At 56.2% G+C, this 16,344-nt stretch overlaps 1 protein-coding gene across 6 annotated transcripts in view; it reads right to left on the bottom strand.

Moving 5' to 3' along the window:
• Positions 1-161: 161 nt before the first annotated feature.
• Positions 162-16,344, bottom strand: part of Rai1 (retinoic acid induced 1) — a 102,367-nt gene continuing 86,184 nt past the window's right edge. For 5 of the 6 annotated variants that reach the window (XM_051167882.1, XM_051167885.1, XM_051167883.1 and 2 more), the window contains 4 exons: positions 9,775-15,315; positions 6,408-6,501; positions 1,614-1,663; positions 162-951 (listed from right to left, as the gene is read on the bottom strand). In XM_051167882.1, the coding sequence (XP_051023839.1) occupies positions 913-951; positions 1,614-1,663; positions 6,408-6,501; positions 9,775-15,315 (5,724 nt within the window). In that variant the 3' untranslated portion in view covers positions 162-912. Of the gene's footprint in view, positions 1,420-1,613; positions 1,664-6,407; positions 6,502-9,774; positions 15,316-16,344 lie in introns of all 6 variants that reach the window. The other variant, XM_051167884.1, reaches the window with a different exon arrangement.

The raw sequence follows: 16,344 nt of genomic DNA, 5'->3' as shown, positions 1-16,344 counted from the left end.
CTCCCATCTAGCCCTCAACCATGTCCCAGGGGAATGTTCTCCCTGTGTGTCCGGACACACTCAGAGTCGCTGGCCATGTCTTGGTACACCTAGCAAAGTCTTTAACCACATTCAGAACCTGAGACCACATAGATGGAGCATCTTGGCCCGCTAAAGAGCAGAGTCTGGGATCCCTGTTCGTGTCCCCTGCCGTTTCCCTCCACTCCCAACCCCTAGGGAATCTGGTCGGCATCCACAGGCCGCAAACTTCCAAAACAATCGTGGTATCTTTATTGACTTTTTTTTTTTTTTCTGAATGCAATGACTGGTTTTTTTTTTTTAACTCTTAAGGAAAATAAACATCTTTTAGAAACAGCTCGATACACACAATCTTCAGTGTGAAGCAATATACTAATAAGAACACTAGTTGTCCTGACATTTACAGTCTTCATATATATTATATATATGTATATGTATACATATATATACACTGTATAACGAGGCCAGATATAATACACACGTTTACCATTTTACAGTCTTATGTACAGAAAGTTGCAGGGAAAGGGGGAGCTGCATCAGGCCTATTGAAGCGTGGACAGAGCTGAGAACACAAACGGACAGGTGAGGACTGGCCATGGTGGTGGTGGTGGTGGCTGCACGGGGAAAGGGCATCACTTTAGCCCCCACCCCGGCCAAGGCCAGGTTAGAGCTCTGTGCTGTGGAGCACACGACGCACAGCAGCAACACACGGAAGCGAGCATGTTCCCAACATATATACATTCTATATAACATATATATAGAGGGGTACACAGGTTTGTACACGAATCTAGCACTGTCCCTGCCCACAAGCCGAGCGAGCAGCAGTCCCTGGATCCCATGGTGGTGCTTTGGGACAACTGCACATCTGCTAGAGGGTAGCCAGGCCCAGTTTCCTCAAGCTTCCAGACGGGGCTCCGACAATGGGGTGGAAGACTGGAAAGGGGACAAACAGAAGCCATAGGGTACCACTCCAGGCTAGCCCACAACAGGGACCGCATGACCTGAGCCCAGGCCTGCCTCAACCCTGGGCGAAGCCTCGGTGCCAAGTGCTGGGCCGCGTTCCTCCACCGACCGGCCCTTTACGGCAAGGCTTGGGTCTGCCCCAACGTCATCCACTGAGCCAGCAGCGCCCTCGGCCTCTTCCCAGGGGCACAGCTTGCATGCCACATCGGTTCAGAACTTGGAGGGAACTTGCACCCTGCTGGAGGCCGCGGGGCCCCAGGTCTAGCCACCTGGTGGCCTGCCTTCGCCAAGCCTGGTCCGGATTTTCTTTGTAACCTGGGCCTCACGCCAGCACCCAAGGCAGCCAGAACCAAGACCCAGGACGGGATCAAGGCCCTGCTGTGGGCGCAGCTCCTCTTCCTCGGGGGCTCAGCCACACGGGGATTACAAGGGCAGCCTCTGTGGGAGGGACAGCACATTATGGCCAACAGGTGTGGCCTGCCCCTGCCCTTCCATGTGAGCCCTTCAGCCCACTCCATGAGCTGTGGGAAAGTACCTTAGGACCCTGGCCATGCCCCCTCCCTACCTTCTGACAGAGCAGGAAGAAACTGGGTTGGGTAGGAAATGCTTCTCTGGGGAGCCTGTTTACCTACCTTATGTTTGGGGCACTTCAAAGTAAAATTCTCCTCAATGAACGTGCAACCTGTGAGCAAAAAGAAGTTGCTATGGAGACGCAGGGTAGGCTGGCTGCCCGGACCTGAGCACCCAGGTCCTGCTCAGACTCCTCATTAGTCCCAACTTTCCCTGGGGGTGCAGTCCTCAGCCTCGACTCGCCCTTTCCCTTGCTGCCCTACACTCCTCAACTCACCCTGGCTTACTGCTACATGGCATCACCTTGCCACCCAGGTCTTCTGCCCCATTCCCAGACATGCCTACTCCTGTCCCAACCTCATGACAGTGGTCAGAGACCCGTTATCAGAAAGCACCCATAGCTGCTGGGTGACGGACAACTCGAGTGTGGAGTCTAGTCCTGACTGGAATGTCAGCTACAGAGCCTCAGCCTCCATATTGTAGATTAGTACTGGGCAGTTATGAGGGCCCTTCCTCATGTTCAGAGTAACTGTTCCAGATGGAAGGGTGTATTCTTAGGAAATAGTAGCAGGAGGTGACAAAGATCCGGTCTAGATGAATCCCCCAGATGTCCAGAGAGGATGGCTAAGCCGAGCAGGCTCTATGCCTACCTAGGGCAGTGTGCCGCTATCATGGGACCTCTTTGCCAGCTGCCATCAGAACACCTAGCCATCATCCTCTGGGTGTCCCCCACCCAAGGGCCCTCGTGGGCCCATCTTTTCTCCCCTCTCTGCCCCTGACTATGGGCTTGTGGACATAGTCTCCCACCTCATACTGGGGGCTGTGCAGAACCTGCCTATGTTTTCTTCCCTTTTCTCTACCCAAAAAGGAGAGAGGTAGCAGGAGGTTTTGTCTGTTAGGGTCATCTGCTGGAAGTAGGTGCACTTAGGCACACAGTGGCTTTGGGGCTAGGCTGGACCCTACAACTTAAGCAAGGGTGGTTGCTAACAGGGGTTGCTACTTCTGCCACCAATCACCCAGCAGCTGAGAGTAGGGACTTGGGACAGGGAGAGTGTGGCACACGCAGCTTCGGGACTGAAGACAGATGTTCAAACTGGACCCTGTGCTGTGGCTGCTGCGCTCCTGGAAATGAGGGCAGAAGGGGAGAGTGAGTGATCACCTCGCTTCTAGCAACCTAGGAGTCTGAGGCCACCTAGGAGCGGCTGGCCCCACGTGGTGAACTATTCCTGTACTTCTTAGCCATGTGGCTGGGCACTTTGGCCTCTTCCCTTGCCCTGCTGCTGTTCCTAGGGCTCCACCTCCCTGACAGCTGTTCAGCCGTGGTGTACACCCCCATCCCACCGACCCACCCCCCAGCTCCTCACCAAGTGCTGAGGCAGGTGGCTGGTGGCTCCCTCCTACTGTACCCCACCCTTAGCTACCTGGCTCTGCAGTCCCCGCCCTTTGAGCCTGAGCTATACAGGTGACCTGCCTTTGGCCAACAGAACACAGGCCACAAGCCCTGTTACTTGTCCTTGCAGGGCCCTGCTGCTGTCCCAGGATGAGCTAGGCCACTGGCCTAGCTGGGGACTTGATGACTGTGCCCTTGAAGGGATTAAGAAATGGTGCTTTGAGGCTGGAGAGATGCCTCAATGGTTAAAAGCACTGGCTGCTCCTCCAGAGGTCTTGAGTTCAATTCCCAGCAACTACATGGTGGCTCCCAACCATCTATAATGTGATCTGGTGCCCTCTTCTGGCCTGCAGGTGTACATGCAGGCAAAGCACTGTATACATGATAATAAATAAGTAAATAAACGGTGCTTTGTAAGCCACTAAACAGCATGGGAGGGCTAGGAGCTTGGCCCTGCTATCTTTCCATGCCAGCCTTGCCCCTCTTAAAATGGGGAGACCAGGCTTGACATCCCTGATCTCTCATTTTTTTTCAAGTCCTGTGAGTTCTGTGCCAACTGTCTCTAGGATGTATGGTTCTATCTTTACCAGGCACCATTCTCTCCAGCCTGGACTACTGTGATAGTTCATCAGTCTTGATAATGTCACTGTCTTATCCTCCCAGGCCCCTTTAAGGCCTTAGCCTTGGTGAATCTTTTTTTGTTTGTTTGTTTTGTTTTTTGTTTTTTGAGACAGGGTCTCTTTGTATTAGCCTTGGCTTTCCTGGACTCGCTTTGTAGACCAGGCTGGCCTCGAACTCACAGCGATCGCCCGCCTCTGCCTCCCAAGTGCTAGGATTAAAGGCGTGCGCCACCACGCCCAGCTAGACTTGGTAAATCTTAAAGATTGCTGTTAAGTGCTCATGCCTGGTCTACAGCCCTACCACTAACCAGCCATGGCTCAACTCGTGATGTTTTAGGGCCTGGTTCCAATGTCACCTGTCTGGAGTCTTCCCTGGGTTTCTCCGGCCTCAGGGCCTCTCTTAATTTTCTCCTCATCTGATGTGATGCTGTTCCTTATCAGCTAGATAGAATTCAGAATACTCTGGAAGATGGGCCTCTGGATATGCCTGTGAGGGATTTTTTTTTTTTTTTTTAATTTACATTCATGGGTGTTTTGACTGCAATGTACGTCTATACACCACATGTGTGCCTAATGCCAGTGGAGCCAGAGAAAGGGTATCCGATGCCCTGGAACTAGAATTTAAGCCATTATAAAGCCACCGTGTGGGTACTGAAAATCAAACCCAAGTGTTCCTGAAAAGCAGCTGGTGCTCTTAGCTGCTGAGCCATCTCTCTAGACCCATGAGGGAGTTGTTTCATTAGGTTAGTTGCAGACAGATCTGTCGTTCTCTGTTGCTTTTGGTTTATTTTTTAAAAATCATTATTATTATTGGGAGGGGGAGTTAATATGTAGCTTTGGCTGGCCTAGAACTCACTCTGCAAATTGCTGGCCTTGAACTCTTAAAGACCTGTTTGCCTTTACCTTCCAAGTGCTGAGGTGATAGGCATGTGCCACCACACTTGGCTTAAGTTTTTGTTTGTTTGTTTTTTAGAGACAGGGTTTCTCTGTGTAGCCTTGGCTATCCTGGACTCGCTTTGTAGACCAGGCTGGCCTTGAACTCACAGCAATCTGCCCACCTCTGCCTCCCGAGGGCTGGGATTAAAAGTGTGCACTACCATACCCAGTTAAGTTTTATTTTTTAAATATGTGTAGAAATGTATGTCTGAGTGTGTATTTGTGCACATGAATGCAGTACCCAAAGAAGCCAAAACAGGGCATCAGATCCACTATGTGGGTGCTGGGAACTGAAGTTGGGACCTCTCTGCAAGAGGACTCTTAACTGCCCAGCCATCCGAGACAGGGTCTCACTGTTGCCCTGGATCTTGTTGTGTAGACCAGCTTGAGTTCAAACTCAAAGACAGCTGCCTGCTTTTGCTTCCCAGACGCTAGGATTAGAGTAACCCACACTGCCTGGCTCCTCTGCTTCCTTTTCCTTTTGAAGGTCTCTCTACAAAGCCCTGGGTGTCCTGAACTCTCTTTGTAGACCAGGCTGGCCTTGATCTCACAAGAGAGCCACCTGCCTCTGCCTCCCAGTATTCCCAGCTCCTTAAGGACCGGTCACTGTGACTTCCCACTGTGATGACTGACCCGAACTGTGAGACACGTAAGCCTTTCCATCTCGAAGTTGCTTTTGTCAGGGTGTCTATCATAGCAACAGAGAAGTACCTAACACTTTGTCTGTTCCTATGGCAGAACATGGCTGCCTCATCTGCCCCTTCAGGCTGAGCCCCTGGGGAGGCTGGACAAGCCTGGAGTAGCAGAGAGACAGGAATCCAGCTCCTGTGTGGCTGTGGGTGAGACAGGACACAACACGGAGGCAGCTAGGGCAGAAAGCGGGCTGCCACAGGGAGACTGGCTGAGGTAACCGGATATTGACTGAGCCATACACTACATTCCAACTCCAGCTGCGCTGTGGGACCCCAGTCCTGTGCACACCTCCATCCCTTTCTGGTGACTGTCACCATCTGAGGCCCTGTGCAGCTCCCACAGTAGTTTGTCTGAAGCTAATGCTGGCCCAGGACCCAGAAAGCAGAAAAGGCACTGGTGACTGCTCAGGCTGGGACGAGTGAGCAGGCCAGAGCGCAGAGGGACAGAGGCAGCCTCTGACCCGTGAGGTGTACTCTCTGGGCAGTGTCACTGTCCTGCTGCTGCTCACATCCCAGCCCTGCAGATGGTGCCTAAGTCCAGATTGGATGGGGGGCCAGGAAGCAGTGCACCTGCACTCCATCTGAACAAGATGCTCTTTCACAGACAAGTGCTTCACGTCCCCACTCAGCAGATTAGGGTGGGCTCCCTGGTCCTGTGGCACACAGACAATGAGCAGGAATGAGGGCCTGCACAGACCACACAGACCTGCTCTAGACCTCGCATGGTGAGTCCTGATACACATGCTAGCTGGTCCGGCTCCAATTTGACCGTAATTGCCCTGGTTTCCCCTGTAGTAGGTGCTGGGGGTGGCATCTCTGGCACTTGGGTATTGGGTCAGTATGGATACATCCTGTGTAGCAGCACAGGATGATTACCACAAACAATCTACCACTGAGCACACTCTCAACAGGCTCCTTTGGTTTCAGTTGGTGTATAACCTTTCTTTGTTGAGTATACCCCCATTCATCCTTAAAAGCCCAGGCCCATGCACTTCCCTCTCCGAGCTCTTTGCTCAGATCTCTATTTAGTCACTGGTGATGCTGTCTCCTCTCCACCCCTTACCCCCCACCAGCTCTGGGAAGTCCTCAGCCAGGTACGTAGGAACTGACCCACTTCTACCTCCAGATGCAGGTGGAGCTGAGGAGAGCAATGAGATAAAGAGGAACTTGGGCAGGCTTGGGATGGCGGTACCCAGGCCCCCCATAGCCAGCTCTTACCTGTGTCATTGGCACACGGGTAGTGGTAGGTGTGGATGCATCCTTTACAGGAGCACGAGATGGTCGCTCCGGCCTCATGGCAGCTGGAACATGGCTGCAGAGAGAGGAAGGCAAGTGAGTCCCTGAATGTCCGCAGCCCTTCTGCTAGAGTGGCACTGTGATCAGCAGGCAGGGACTGCCCTCGAGGCTTGGCCCTCTGCCACCCCCTGGGCTGGCACACTGGTTGGAAGACCCTCTTGGGCTAGTAGTGGTGCTAGCCACCACAGTGGCCACGGCTGGCAGCCACCATCTGTCAGGTGCTGCTTACACACTGGCTCCTAGCAGCCATAGGGGGAGTGGCTTTCACTGACCTCCAGTTTCCAGATGTCGAGACAGGCCCCTCCTATGTGAGAGAGGGGACAAGCAGCACTGTCTCTACCCAGCAGCAGCAGCAGATACATAGGAATGAGCTGGGGAGGAACTGATGTATGGCTGACCTCCAAGAGGCTGATCTCATGTGAGTCTGATGCCTCCCAGAGTATGTCCAGCCCTGGTTGGTCTCCATAATGACTTTTGCTCAGAGGCTGTGACAATGCCAGGACAAGACAACGATGAGAAAGCTAATGGAGGGCTGATGCCAAACCTGGGCATAGGGAAAAATACAGATGGGCCCCAGGCCACCTGCTCCCAAGCCTGTCACCACGATGGGCAGCGAGGATGGAGGGAGGCAGAGGACACAGCAGGCTCAGAAGCTAAGCACTGCAGTAAGCCAACAGTCTAGCACTTGACTGTCTTCTCTAGGCCAGAGAAAAGAGAGCTGGGAAAACCCCATAGGCTCAAAGTTCCAGGCAGACCCTAAGCCACAGCCCAGCAGGCCCAGGCTGCCCTAGCAAGGTGGGTTCTGTCCAGATGGTCTGGAGGTGGACTGGCCAGCAAGGGAGGGATAGCAGGCCAGCAAGGGAGGGATAGCAGGAGAGGAGGACATTTGAGCAAAGTCTCTAGGTTAAGCCACCCTATGACCTGGAGGCTTAGGCCCACCACACCCCTCCCCCACCCCCGAGACAGAGTTTCTCTGTGAAGCCTGGCTGTCCTGGACTCACTTTGTAGACCAGTCTGGCCTCAAACTCACATAGATCGCCTGCGCCTGCCTCCCAAGTGCAGGGGCACAGCTGATGAACTGTGCCTCACTTCTTGGCTCAGATACCCACACCCAGAGGCTACCAATCTCCTGAGGGTGAGTCAGGCCCAGCTCCCTGAATTGCACACTCCCTCTAGCCAGGAAATGAGGTGCATGACGACACTGAGGTCAGGGATGTGGATGTGGGCGGCCTGGATGGCTAAAGATGTGGAAGGTGGGCACAGTGTCCTGAGATAGCAGACACTGGAGGACAGAAAAGGCCAAAGGCCTGGCCAGTGTACTGGGTGGGAGCTGGCATTCTGGGGCTTGCAGAGGACACGAGGCTTTCCTGGAGCTAGACTTGAACCCAGATCTGCCTGGTTCCTGGAGAGATAGTGCCTCCAAGCCAGAGGCAGAAGTGGGCTGAACTATGATGCTGAAGGTCACTCTCCAGGGAACCTGGGAAATCTTAGCCTATCCCCCAGCCTATTCTGGGGTGCCACGCTATGAGCACGTGGCTGTGGGGTACAGCCTGGCAGCTGGTCCCAGCTGCCAGCCATGCCCACCTGTCAGGGAGAAGCCTTCAGTATGCAGCCAGCCCTTGTCGAGTGAGAGCTTCTCCTGACCTTCCCTGGGGTGTGGCAGAGCTGACAGGGCTCAGCAGTGAGCTGGCTACAGCAACAGCTACAACCCTGTGATCCATACACCCTCCTCAGCTCACCAGGACGTTCTGTATGTGCCAGCATGGGCAAGGACAGGCCACAGCACAGCTTCAGGCTAGGGTGCAGGGACCTTTACTTGCACTCACCAATGTATCTCCTTGTTACATCAGGATGGGGACATGAGATGACTGGGTCCCACCACTGGACCCCAAAGATAGCCCTGGATGGTGCAGGGTCTCAGGACAACCAGCTGGACAGGGGTTCCAGGCTTATTTCGCTTATTTTATTTCGCATGTATTGGTGTTTGCCTACATGTATGACTGAAGTTACAGATAGTTGTGAGCTACCATGTGGGTACTGTGAACCCAGGTCCTCTGGAAGAATAGCCAGTGCTCTCAACCACTGAGCCATCTCTCCAGCACCCAGGCTTGTTATTTTCTAATGAAGGGAGAGACAAGACTATTTCAAGGTAAGCTATGAATAAAGTTACCATGGAGCCAGTGACAGGCAGGAAGCAGATAGGGAGGTGCAGGACTATGGGTGGTGTCTGCCTGCTGCATGAACTGGCTGAGATACTGAAAGTTGTGCTTTCTCATCTCTTCTCAGCAAGGTGGCCAGAGAGATTTTATAGCCAACACTGTGGACAGTAGGTACCTGGAGCCAAGGGCAGCATCCACAGTGGTCCCCAAGGTCAAAGGTGGGAACTGCCTGGGCAGAATGCTCCTGAGAAGCTAGGACAGTAATGTGTGGGAAGGAGGGAGGGCACTGGACAGCTGGGGTTCTCGAAGGCTCAGCTGCCCACAGTAGGCTGAGGGAAGGGTAGGAAGGAGGGAGGGTGGGAGGGAAGGAGGGAGAAGGGAGTCAACAGAGCTAGCATGGACATCCAGTGAGAACCAGTGTGGAGGAGTGGGCCTGGGAGCCTACCTGCCCAGAAGCCATGGCCTAATCTGCAAAGGCAGAAGTGGCCTTGCTGCCCTGGGGAGTATGGGCTCTGGGGCGGCATCTGCCAGGTCCCTGAGGAACTGTAGCTGCAGCCACGACTCGAAATGCTTGCTCCTTCCCAGACCTGTGATCAATCCTAGACACAGCTCTAAGGGTCAGTAGGTGCTAATGTGCTAGGTCCTGTGACCTTGCCCCACAGGACAGGAAGGAACAGGGTGGAGGCAGTGCCTGTGGCAGTCCAGCGTTCTCTGAAGGGATGCCTTAGAACTGGAGGTTTGCACTTCGGGGCTTCTGTGACCAGGTAAGCCAGGGATACACAGGACCAGTGTCCCATGCTTTAGCCACACGTTGCTTAGGAGCTATCCCCTATGTCCCAGCTCAGGGGGGAGAGCAGGCCGTCTTGGCATTCAGCTCTGGAAGGACTCCAGGTCTGGGTAGTATGTGTGGGCAGACCGGCCCAGGGGACACAGGAGCTGTGGCACATGCCCTGGCAGGACAGATAAATGTGTCCTGCTGTCACCCCAGGAGTGCTCCGACTTGCCTCCACACTCCCTCAAGGGACTGGAAGCTGCACTCTTTGGCTATGGGCACAAGTGACCCACAACAAAGCCCTGGAGACACCTGTCAGCCTGTCCCACACCCCACCCCAGCTGGTCTAGCTTCTTACCATGTCCACAGCTAACTTCATGGCCTCCTGAAGCCCAAAGAGCTTCCCGGCCACCAGGTACACCCCGCTGGTCCACACAGCACAGGCCTCATGTACCCAGTGCTCCTGGGTGTCCCCACCAGGTTCTGCAGGGGCCTCTTTGCTGCATTCATGTTTGCGGCTCTTGTCAACCGGGGCCACCTCATCACCCCCGTCCCCCTGACCATCACAGCAATAGCAACTCTGCAGCCGCCGAGACAGGCCCCGGGCACTGGTACGCAGGGAGCCCTGCTTGGCAGGGTCAGCTGAGCCATCAGGCCTGGACAGCCTCCCTGGGGTCGTGGCGGCGGTGATGGTGGTGGTGGTGGTGGTAGTGGCAGCAGCATTGGTGCTGGCTGCACATTCCAGGCCTTTGAGTGTTCTCTCAAGAGGCAGAGAGGCCTCCTCAAAGGGGCCCTCCAGCCGCACCTTCTCCTTGAGTTTTGGCTTCTTTTTGGGGAGGCAGTGCTCAGGGTAGTAGGGACCACAGAGGTCCCCGAGGTCCTTGAAGTTGGCCGGGTTTTGGCAGAGGCAACAGACAAGGCAAGAGGTACTCAGGGCCTTGGACACCACAGGCCCCAGGTGCATGGTGGAAGAAGGGGGCAGGGAGGGTCTCGGCTGCAGCACGGAGCCTCCAGGGAATGTGGTGAGAGAGGCCCCAGCTGGTTCTAAGGAGGAGGAGGAGGAGGCAACAGAGGACGGCTTCCAGTGGGGCTTGGGCTCGTCCCCTGGGGAGTTGACAACAGTGCATATGGTGGTGTATGCATCTCGCTTCTCCACCCGTACAAAGGGCGAGAAGGCTGGGGTGCGGCTGTCTGCCCTCAGCCGCTTGCAAGAGGAAATGTATTTGAGTCGGATTTCAGGCTCTGCAGGATCCAGGGGCAGTACCTGCTGCTGCCGCCTCCGAGTGCCACGTCCCTTACAGGGTGAAGCGTGGGTGGTCTTTGCCCGGCCACGACTGAGGCGCTTCCGCTTTGAATAGCTGCTATAGCTGGCTTGGCCTGGCTGCTTCTGTGCCCTTGTCTGGGGCTGGCAGGGCCGGCCTTCAGGGGGCTGGGAGGCCAGTCCCAGCTCCTCTGTCTTTGGCTTCTTGCCTCCTCCACTGGAGTTGTCCTCACCTCCGCCCTGAGTGCTGCTGGCCCTGTCGTGGGGAGCGAGGAGCAGAGCTTGGCCAGGACAGGGCCGCTTCTCCAACGGGCCTTTGGAGGATCCCAAGGCCCCGGTCCTGCCTTTCCGGCTCCTTTTCTTTGGGGCCCGGGCAGTCCCTAGGGATGGCAGGGTCTCAGGGGACATAAAGGCCTCAGCTTTGGGACAGTCAGCAGCAGAGGACAGTTTCTTACTACTTAAGAGTTTGCCTTTTAGGGACCTGCTGGCTGGATTTCTACACAGCGGGTCGGCTCCTGGAGCTGCTGGCAGCACCTGCCCAGGGCCCATTCCTCCTAAACCCTCATCTGCCCCAGCTGGACTGCCCCCTGAACGTTTCTCAGGTAGGGCTGGGCTCCGAGGTGTTCCAGGAGGGGCCCCTGCCACTCTGCATGCAAGTTTCTTGAGACCAGGTGAGGTGATCTTCTGTACTATGGCCTCCAGCTTGAGGCCACGGCCCTTTCGAGGTGGCAGTACCTTGGTCCTCACAGCACTGGGCAGGGATGATGGCGTAGCCAATCCCATGCATGCAGCAGGTGGCTCCAGGGGTGGGGGTGGGGGTGGCTCCCCACTGCCCCTGGGCCTGGCCCTCTGGGGTGAGGCCATCCTCCTTAAGAGGCCAGGGGAGCTCTCAGCCCTCTCCTCCCTCCCATCTACCCCACTTCCATTGCTGCTTCGCAGGATGAGGCTTCGCTTTTTGGTGGGGACAGGAGCCATGAAAGCCGACTTCCTTTTGAGTGTGTGGAGAGGCCGATCTGAAAGCTTGCTTCCTGTACCAGGCTTCGGTACTTTTACCCGCTGGCTCACCCGGCCTTCCTTCTGGGGCCCACTGGAAACCTTGAATGCAGTGGGTAAGTGGTTGTTAGCAGGGAGTTTCTTGGTGGCACGACAGTCTGGGATCCGGCTCTCTGAGGGCCGCCGCCGTTTGGCATGGAAGACCTGCTGGGGTTTGGTTCGAGACCGGAGGACCATGGAACGCTGGTCCTTGCCAGGCATGCTGGGAGAGTCTGGCTCCTTGGTCTTGGAGCCCATGGGGCTGCTGTCTGAGGCAACAGGCAGGGCAGCAGGGTTGCTGGGGCTAGATGCAGCCTTGGGTGATGGTTTTCCTACCCGCTTGCCAGACTTGAAGGCAGCTCGCTGTTTGCCTCCCAGTTTGTCAGGAGGTGTGGGAGTGGTGGTCAGGCCTGGAGGCCCGGGAGTTTGGGGCTCACTCAGAGCTGTCAGAGAGCGAGTACACATTCTGGGGAGACCTTCTGACAGCCCCCGGCCTGGAGCTCCAGCCCCTTCTGCCTGTCCCTGTGGAGGTCCCGTGCAGGACTCTGGGAGCAAGAGGTCTTTGGGAAGTGCTGGCACTCTGCATGGAGAGTCTTCAGCCTCAGGCAGCCCCCGGTGGACTCTGCGGCTCCGTAAACTTTTACCCCGTGGCACAGGCTCTTTCTTAGCTATGGGCCCCTCAGGCACAGCAGGCTTGTTAGGCTTTGGGGCCAGAGAGCCTTCTGAAGTGCTCGAACTACCAGGAGCTCTCTCCATCTCTGACCCATCTTCTCCTGGCTTCATATGTGACAGAGAAGATTCAAACCAGCTCTGGACCTTTGATTCAGCACCAACAGAGGGGCCCAAAAGGACAGCAGGCTCCCCAGAGAGGTGACATGGGGAGGCCCAGCCAGCCTTGGTGTCCAGCACCTCCTCTGCTTCCTCCTTGGTGCACATCAGTGGGGCCTTGGGGGACAATGGGTCCTGCAGACTGGGCCTCTGCTCAGGGCTCCCCAGCAGTTCACACAGGGAGGAGTACTCCTCCTCCGCTTCCAGGTCCTCCTTCCTGCCAGGGGGCGGCAGCAGGGGCAGGTCCCCAAAGTCAGCGGAGGAACAGCAATGCCGACTGTCCTCCAGCCACTGGTCAGCCTTGCCCACCTCGGGGCACTGAAGCAGCCCACCCACTTCCTCTTTCACCCCATCTGCCTCCTGCGGCTTGCACTCCCCGGACAGTGCAGCTGCTGTCTTCCCGATGGCATGCTCCTCCTGGAAGCCCAGGCAGGCAGTGGGTTCGTGTGCGTCGGCTTTGCCCACACTGTCTGAGGCTTTTGCACCCTGCTCCAAGCCCTTGGTAAGCTCACCAGGGTGGAGACCCCAACGAGGACAAGCATCACCCAGGTTTTCCTCTGGCCAGGCAAAGGGGTTGGCACTGTCCACTGAGCTGGCAGTGGTTGTGTCTGGAAAGCAGTCAAATGCTGCCGTGGTGGGGTCAGGAGTGGCATCCCCAAGCAAAGGCTTGGTGCCAAAGGACAGGGGACTGGTTGTCTTCTTCGGGTCAGTGGTGGCGAAGGCCACGGGAGGGTCTTCAAATAGCCCTGGGCTGAAGTCCTTGGTGCTGCCACCCTTGTCCAGCTGCAAGGACTCAGGTAGGGCTTCTGGCTCCCCTGGCTGTGCCCATGAAGTTTTGGCCACAGTGTCCAGGCAGGTGCTGTGGTTCTCCAGGGAGAAGGGTGGCTTGCTGTTGTCCTTGGGCAGGCTAGAAGCCTCAACCCAGGCCTTGTCAGCCTTTTCAACAATGGCTTCCTGCAGCCCCAGGATCTCAGAGGCCAGATCTTCCTGTGCCAGGGCACTGAGCAACAGCCTCGGGCAGTCCCGCTCGCCTGCCACAAACTTGGAGAAGCTGTCCAGGGGCAGGGTACTGTGCAGGCTCTGGAAAGAGTCATCCGACTTGGTGGACATGTCGTCAGGTGAGGTGACAGAACAGGTGGACACAGACTCTGGCTTGGCCTTGGAGTTGCTGTTGACCCTGGCAGGACTGCCACGGGCCTGGTTGCAGTAGAGGAAGCTGCGCTCTAGCGGGTCCTCAGAGCCACTCAGGTAGTCAGTATCTTGTGGCTCAGCATGAGTGGATTGTGGCGTGCTGCTTGGCGGTTCAGACAGCGGTGTGCCTGCTGGCTCAGCTGAGTAGCCACTGCCCTCTGGGCTACAGTGCTGGCTCTTGTGCTGCTCTGGAGTCCTAGACACAAGGCTCTTGACCCCTTTCTTCTGTGGCATGGCAGCTTTGGACAGCAAGAGCTGCTGCACAGTGTTGGAGATGTTTTCCACCTGTGAGGTGAGTGCTGTGAGGCTCTGCAGGCTGAGGTCTGACAGCAAGCTGTCGGGGAGCTTCTCCTTTTGCAAGGGCTTACAGTTGCTGACCTGAGGGTCCACGGAACTGGCAGCGTCTGTGGGGGATGGGTTGAGCAGGGGCATAAAGTGGCTGTGGTCTGTGATGCCTGTGGGGAAGGCCCCAGTGCTAAGCGGCTGTTGGCTATAGGGGAAGTTTTCCAGATTGGGCATCAGTGGCGACGGGGTGGAGCTATAGGAAGGGGAGCGACCCACAGAGCGTGCAGGGGAGTGGCTGGAGCTAGGGCTGAAGGTCTGGTAATACTGTTCTGGAGTCCTGACAGCTGTGTCCGGTGGGCAGTAGGCCTGGCCTTGCTGTCCATAGTGTTGGTACTTGGCGAGGTTCTGGTAGTGGAGTGTTTCCTGGGTGTGGTGCCGGCCTTGAAGTGCTTGCTGCTGCTGCTGCTGCTGCTGCTGCTGCTCATAACCAAGGCGGCCTGGTTGGTAAGCGTGAAGGTTCTGGACCCGCTGCCCTGGGGCCAGGCTCGCATTGGCACTCATTGGCCTGTCGTGAGGCTGGGCAGATGGTGCTGTGCAGCTCTTGTATGAGTGGGCCCCCTGCCCACCTCCCTGCACTGTTGGGGCGTAAGTGGAGGAGGTAGGGAAGGACTGGGAATGCTGGGGAAAGTGGCTGCCCTGGGGGAAGGGCAGAGGCGAGGCAAGGTCATTCTGTGGTTTCTGCCTTTGGAGTTTGGGGTAAGTCAGAGGCTGCTGAGGCTGTGGTGGTGGGACATGCAGGCTGTGAGTCCGGAAGGGAAGTTGGGAACCTTGGTCAGGGTACTGCCTGTTTGGGGGCACCACTGTCTTCTTCATCAAGGTCTCCTCATACTTGTTCACTGCCCCTGGCAGGGGCTGCGGCTGGGGAGGTGGTGGCTGCGGCCCCCCCCAGGTCTGAAGACCCTCCTCTCCAGAGTAGCGTCCCGTGTAGGGGCTGCTGTCTTGAACATAGCTGGGGAAAGCTGGCCTCCCCTGCAGGGACTTGCTGCCTCGGTGGTACTTGTCTGCAGCTGCCGGGGCCACTGTGCCAGAAGGTGTACCAGCACCACCCTCATAGCCTGTGTAGGGCTGTGGGTTGTAATAGTCCTTGGCCAGCAGCCGCTGCCGATCACAGCTCAGCCCCGTCTGACCCGGCTGCCTGTAGTTCTCCAGTCTCGATGTCTCCTGTGAGGTCTGTGGGTAGTTTTGCTGTTTGCCATGGAAACCACACCTTTCTCGAAAAGACTGCATGACTCGGGCAGTTATCTGTGAAGAGAAGGGGTAGAGGGAAAACAAGTCAGATGGGCCGTGTTCTACTCTGCCTCACCGCCCCCTGCCTCCCCACCCCACCCCCCTTCCCACCAACTGTGCATACACTGACAGCCTCTGAGCCTGAGAAGTGTGCTCTGAAATCCTGCTTCCACAGCTCCTGCAGCTGAGCCCTGCTCAGGAGAGCTGCCACTGAAATGAATAGTCCAAAACAGGCTGCACAGAGCAAGTCACAGCAATGGCCACTCTAGGCCCCTCTTGCCAGCTCCTCCTCTCTATCCTCTTGTCTGTACCACCACGCCCAGCCCTTGTAGATAGCTCAAAATCATTTAACAGAGCAATTCCACTCCGGTCCCTGGGGCCCTGCTGGATCCCATAATCTTAGTCTTTGTACAGCTGTACTTAATCATGACCCAGCCACACTGGGTACCCATGAGGACCCCCTCCCCAACCGGGGAGAGGCTGCTTGGCAGGCCTGCCGTGACTGCACATACAGGGATCCACGCATGTACAAAGGGCCTATCAGGCACATGTCCATGCACACTCACACACACCTCCCCTGCAGTGCCATCTGGACTCTGTCCCTTCTGGCAGATGTTGACTGGGGGCTGCTAAGCCAACTGTCCACATAAAGCATCCCCTCCTCTGCCTCCTGGGAATGCAGGATGGTAGCACCTGCCTCCTGTTCTTGGTATCATAGGTGCATAAACAGATTATGTAGTCCAGAGTGTGGGGATGCATACTAATAGGGGACAAAGCCGCAGTTCCCTGGCCACTGGAGAGCAAGCATGCTAACCTTCCTCTTCTCTGTCCCTTCCTGATGAGCCACTGCCAACTTTCCTAGGTCAGGGCTGGTGCAGGCAGCACCAATGTAGAGACAGGAGTAGGTAGTGTCCAACCACCAGGAAGAGCGGGGGCTTTTGTGGATAGAGTCACAGCCCAGGCTTGTGCACCTCAGCTCATTGGCTTGGTTATCCCAGAAAATCCTCAGTGTCAGAAAAGAGGAATGTCCCCAAATCACAAAGA

Source organism: Acomys russatus, chromosome 25 (assembly GCF_903995435.1).
Source record: "Acomys russatus chromosome 25, mAcoRus1.1, whole genome shotgun sequence".
Classification (NCBI taxonomy): Eukaryota; Metazoa; Chordata; class Mammalia; order Rodentia; family Muridae; genus Acomys; species Acomys russatus.
This window is presented reverse-complemented; position numbering and strand designations above follow the sequence as displayed.